The 6,182-nt window shown below is 31.4% G+C and overlaps 1 protein-coding gene across 1 annotated transcript in view; it reads left to right on the forward strand.

Moving 5' to 3' along the window:
* Nucleotides 1-6,182, forward strand: part of PRKG1 (protein kinase, cGMP-dependent, type I) — a 1,084,330-nt gene that overhangs the window by 351,740 nt on the left and 726,408 nt on the right. Inside the window, exon 3 of the mRNA XM_011361647.1 lies at nt 1,467-1,580. Within this exon, the coding sequence (XP_011359949.1) occupies nt 1,467-1,580 (114 nt within the window). The remainder of the gene's footprint in view (nt 1-1,466; nt 1,581-6,182) is intronic.

The following is a 6,182-nucleotide window of genomic DNA, read 5'->3' on the forward strand; positions in this document are numbered from 1 at the left end:
AAGGCATGAAAAAGATAGACTATTTGGCTATTCCTACATAAGAAAGTATTTCTAAGCCCTTTGAATTATTGGATTTGTTCATTCTTGAATAACTTTTTTTATACACAGAAGGAATATATGTACACAGTTCAAGAGTAGTGAGGTTTTGTATGGAATTTTATTCTAATTACTGCAGAATTCTCTTTCTATTGGTGCCATTTAGATGAAATGGCTTTCAGGGTTGAACAATATCTTCTGTAGGGTTGATCTTGCATCACTGGTACATGAATTAAACTTTAAAAAAAATTAATATTTAAAATTTTTATCTCAATAAGTATTTGAAAAAATTAATTAGCACACCAACCCTGTTTTTACAAATATTATTGCTTAGATAAAGCTAGATTGCTTTTTTAAAAAGGAGGGAATGAATTTAAAGCCAAAACTCTAAAAAGTTAAATATTACAGGAAGCACACAGATAAAGGAACAATTGTGAAGTTGATGCATGAAGGCTTGAAGTTTGGAATTACTTGCTAGCATTTAGTTCCTTTTAATCACTACTAGCTCATAATAAGCATGAGGCTTTTCTTCTGTAGACTGGATAAGTAACTTGGAGGAATAATAGGAGAGGATTAAGTTTAGAATAAATTGTGGTGCCGTTTTATTTCTCGTTGTGTTAGGTGATAGAACTTCTAGTGTATTTTTTTTTCCATTTCTCCTATGAATGTATTTTTTTTTCATATCTCCCATGAATGTTTTTTTTTTGTTTGTTTGTTTTTATTCCATGAATAGCATTTTCCTTACTTGCAGGTGACAATGTGCATTCAGTGTACAATGTTTCCTTAGCTTTCTCCCTCTTTAACATTTCATTTTCCAGGTCTTTTGTGGGACATAAACACTCCTTGTGTCTATTTCTTTTCCTTCAATCCTTAGTTTGTTTTTTCTTATAGTCAATGTTGCAGGGCTGGGAAGCAGATAAAACAGTCTTGCTTAAGTCAGATAAGATGTTTAAAAATAAAAGATACTATAATCTATAATTAAATAATACCCAAGAGTCAAAGTAATTTCCCTTTTCGTAATAGCTGCCTTACTCAAACGAGAGCTCTCAAGTATGAAGTGTGCTATCAAAAATGTACCCACTTATTCAGTTTTTCTTTCAGATTCAAAATGACATGAAAATTGGAATCACCATAGTTTTCTAATATCACATTTGGAATAATTTTATATGTTTATTCTTTTTCTTTGTCTTCTGGTATTGTCTTTCATCTCAAATCTTATCAGTAATTAATTTTAAAAAGGTTATAGTTTTCTTAATTTGTATGTTTTACTGTATATCTTGCATTTCATGTTTATGATGACATTGTTTTCATTGGTAACTGCTTTGTATTTTAAAAAATGAGCCTAGAATTCCTCATTTCATATTGAAAATGCAACAAACAAAATGAAGCATGAGAGAGAATTAAAATAATGTGTCTTCCCTTCTTTTTAGATGGCAAGGTTGAAGTCACAAAAGAAGGTGTGAAGCTGTGCACCATGGGTCCGGGGAAAGTGTTCGGGGAGTTGGCTATTCTCTACAATTGTACTCGGACAGCGACCGTCAAGAGTAAGACTGTTTTATTTTTTCGGATACCTTCAATGTCTGTTTTTTTGCCCTAGATCTGTGAGATGTTCATTAACATGATTCTTGATTTAATCTTTGTAATTTTATTTATATTTTAATTTTAGCTTTGCAATATAGTTGACATATGTATTTTCCTACTAAAGGATGATGGTTAATCGTCAGTTTTGCATAACTTAAATTTTATTGCTGACTTATGAAAAGTATCCTTTTAACCTAAAATTCTTATAAATTAGGATTTATAAATTAGAATTAAACAGGAACAAGACCTTTCTTTTTCTGCTTTTAAAACCTCAGGATCATATTTAAGAAATTTTTACATATCTGGTATTTTGGGTTATATCCCCTGCTTAAATTTCATTCAGTGGTTTAGAAAAATTAAGAGGAGAAATGTTTTTCATCTCATTCAAACATCAAGTGAGATATATCCTGAATTCTAAAACTGTGTCTGAGTATATTCTTATCTTCAGCTGCTCATCAAGCTGTATATTATAACATTTTTCTTTTCTACTGATTGAGCTTATTTTAAATCAGGGCAATAAAGCAGCTTGTTTCCCTAACTTTACATGTATGTGTATATATGACTTCTCTAGCAACTTTTATTGCTTGGTATCAGCAGCTGCAATACTTAGAGGGGAAAATTTTTTTTTGTTTTAAATTATCTGTCCTAACTCCAGGATGTGATGAGTGTATAACAAACACAGCTGAATGAATGCAAAAGACAACAATGCAAGGTCCATTGCATCTTTAGGCAGAGATGTATCTCATGTCTGAAAAGCTCTTCTGATATGTTATCCTGTGGATGATTGCTGTCACAAGTTACTATGATGAGATCGTGTCATTTAAAAAAAAAATACCATTGTCAAATGACATTGTTAATATCAATTAGTAATATCCAGATAACTAATTTGTGTATTAGTATTTTCTCTCAGAAGTACGGAAATAATTGACAATATGATGTTGAAACTTGGATTGTACAGAACTTAAGAATACATGGCTAGCTAGATTCCCAGAAATAGTTTTATATGTCTTGTTAGTGAATCACCTTTTAATTCATTGAAATCATTGTGACATCAGTTGCAGTTGGGGCCCTTATGAGTCCTTGTTCGCACTTGATTCTTAATCTCTGAAAGCATAGAACTCCTTTGTTTGATAGGAACTAGCATGTTTTTATTTCATGTGATCATTTAATTACATGACTCAAAGAATAATGAATCCCAATGAACCATAACAGATTCTGCCAGAACTTTAACTCACATGAAAAGTGCCTTAACTAGAAAGTAGTCATGACTTCATTAAGTGAACAGATGTTACTATCATGCTTCGTTTTCATGAAAAATATATTCCCTTTGGGGCAAAAAAGAACCAGAATAGAATATTTTGATTGAACAGGCTTTCTTAGGATTATGAATAGTAATTTCTTTAAGTTTTAAAATATTTAAATTTTAAACATATTTCAGCCTCGTATACAGCTTGTTTAATATAACTGAAACTACAAAATTTCCAAAGGTCAACAGTTGGTTAATTATAAAGGTAAACACAGTGCTTAATTTTTTGAAATACTGAATTATTGTTAAAGAAACATTTTAAATAGACTAAATAGTGTGTTTAAATAATTTTTACAGCAAAAAATTTTTATAAGATTATTGTTTTGCTTCATAAAAATCAACTGTCTTATTAAGTTTCTTCAAAATGGTGTTAATCTGCACTAACCACTATTGTACTCATGTTTGGTCAATTCCAATAGACGTAAGGTATCTGACTCAGCAAAAAGAAGCTGGGTGTTGAATGCAATTTATAATTCTAACTATTTGGGGAGTCAGAACATCCATCATTGATGGAAATGATTGATGGAGTGTATTCTTTAACACAGAGTCAGATATTTCATGTGATCTTGTTCCTACTTAAGATATGGAAGTTGTATTTTGAAAAGAGCCTAGGGTTGATGATATGCAATATATTCATGTATTTATAGGTGATGAGATTTTGTGCATGAGTAAGGAATATGATCTATTAACAACTGTTCCTTTTGAATGTTGTGTAAGAACTATAAGGTGTGAAAAATGATTATGCATTGTTCAGGATCTTTATTGTTCTGTCTTCTGTACTATCCAGGAAGATTGTACTTATGACAGTAGTCCTTAAATACCATTTGAAATTTATGATTAAATTATACCCTCAGGCTGATCACTTTATAATTCTGATTAGATTCCATTGTGAGTGCTACTTTTACCTAATGACCATAGTAAATTCTCTCATACTCTCCACATATGATATTTTAAAATGCCCTTATTTGGCCTTTTAAGTCCAGTTATTTCTCAGGATTCATATTTTGTGTCAACTCTTTTCCATTTCTTCTTAACTATCATTTTTTCCAGTGATGACCATTTGGATTAACTTTCAAAATGGATTTATCCACTTGAGTATAATAGTCTGAATTTGAGAAGACTGCCCTTCCTTCTCAACAGCTTATTTATTCATGTTTGTTTTTCTCTCATTTACCTGGGATTGTGATTCTCTTTCACCCAGCGTCACCCACTTTCTTTCATGATTGAAAATGTTAATGATTCCCTTCTTCTTTCGTTCTCCCGAGGTCAGACTGAAAGCTGTCTAGCATTTCAATGCATTTTTTATCTCATAATCATAACTAAATCCTAGGTGACTTTCAAGAGCTCTTCAATGAAAATTATTCATTTTTTTTGTTCAAGAGGGCACTTTTTTGAAATTATATCAGGCCATGAATAAATTCCAGTGACTTCCTCTACTAACGAATGTGATCCTAATACTTGTGGGTTTTCTTTACCTTAGAATATAAAAGAAAATTTTATTGCAATGTAGGTGACATATAACATTATATTCATGGCCAGTTAACATCCATCACCATACAGAGTTACAAAAATTTTTTTCATGGGATGAGAACTTTTAAGATCCACTCTTTTAGCAATTTTCAAATATGCAATAGAGTACTATTAACTATAGTTGTCATGCTGTGCAATATATCCCCAGGACTTATTTATTTTATAACTAGAAGTTTGTACCTTTTGATCCGCTTCAATTATTTCACCCAGTCACCCCCACCTCTGCTAATTACCAATCTGTTCTCTATATCTATAAGCTTGAGTACTTTCTTTTTTTTAGATTCCACATTTAAGTGAGACCATATAATATCTCTACCAGACATTTCATGTAACATACTGCCCTTAAGGTCCATCTGTGTTTTCACAAATGGCAAGATTTCTTTTCTTTTTAATGGATGCTTAGTATTTATAGTGATATGTAAAGAAAACATCCATGGTATGATGCAGATCTTTATTCATAGTCTAATCGTATTTTATAAAACACCGTAGATTTTTCCCTAAGGAATGAGGGTATAAAAATATGTAAAATTAACATGATAATGGAAATAAAAACCTAACAAATGTCTTGAGGTTATTCATGGTTTTCTTTTAACTGTGTTATGAAAATAGCCACTTTGATTGTGTCTATCCAATCACAAACACTCCAGCTGCCATAGGGAGGGAAAAAAATCAGTTGTTACATTAGATTTTCACAACACTAAACAATTAATGTCTCCAATGTTGTTTGAATTTAACATTTTGTCTAATTTAGGATTCTCTAGACAACAGAGAGTATTACCATCCATTTGCAAACCCCATAAGGTATAAGAATTTCTATTATATCCATTGAATACCCTTTGCTTACTCAATTCCCATACCTGGAAGCATATCATTTTCATGTTTTCTGAAAGTGTCACTCTTGGCTGTGATTTCACTTTCACTACCCTCACAGCTAAATCCATATCAATTTACACTCACCCTGGGACTCTTACCTTGCGTCTGTGCCCAAGGTTCTTTAAAATCATAAAAATGGAAAAGTCAAAGTTACTGGAAACCTCAAAATAGAAAGGAAAAGACATTTGATTTACAATGAGAGAAAGATTCAGTGACACATACCCCGTGTGTGAATTTGCAGAGACATTTATGCTATTGTCTCATTTTAACTTGGTTTCCCACAACCAATTTTCACAACTACATAGGAATTTTTTTTGAGGGTTGAATCACATGATTCTTTGCTCTAACTTCACTTATGCATAAGTTGGTATTTTTGCCTGAAGATACTAAACTGAAGCCATTTCCTCTTACTTTGAATTTTCAGCTCACAATGCTCCAAACCTTAGCTAGTATATTATTCTAACAGTTCCATTCAAATAGACTTTAATTTTAAAAAAGAATAAAAGATCTCTCTCTCTGTAGGAAACTATCTCCATACCAGGTTAAGATGATCACCATAGAAATTATCTGCAAAAGTTTGTCTATGGTGGATGTGAATTGACTTGGGCAAAATATCTGAGTAATTATTTCTGCTTAGATTATTTATAGTAAGTATTTTAAAATCCCAAAGTATTAAAATACTTCAGTACTAACACAAAAAAAGCTTACATATCCTACAAGAAATCTGACTTTAATAACATTTGGTAAAAATATTTTTCTGACTTAGTTTGAATACTTTCAAGTTTCCATAGATAGGCTTTCCTAAGATATTTGCATAGAGGGAAGTTGACTAATTACAGAATTTTAATGTACCATA

The sequence above is a fragment of the Pteropus vampyrus genome, unplaced genomic scaffold (assembly GCF_000151845.1).
Source record: "Pteropus vampyrus isolate Shadow unplaced genomic scaffold, Pvam_2.0 Scaffold68, whole genome shotgun sequence".
Classification (NCBI taxonomy): Eukaryota; Metazoa; Chordata; class Mammalia; order Chiroptera; family Pteropodidae; genus Pteropus; species Pteropus vampyrus.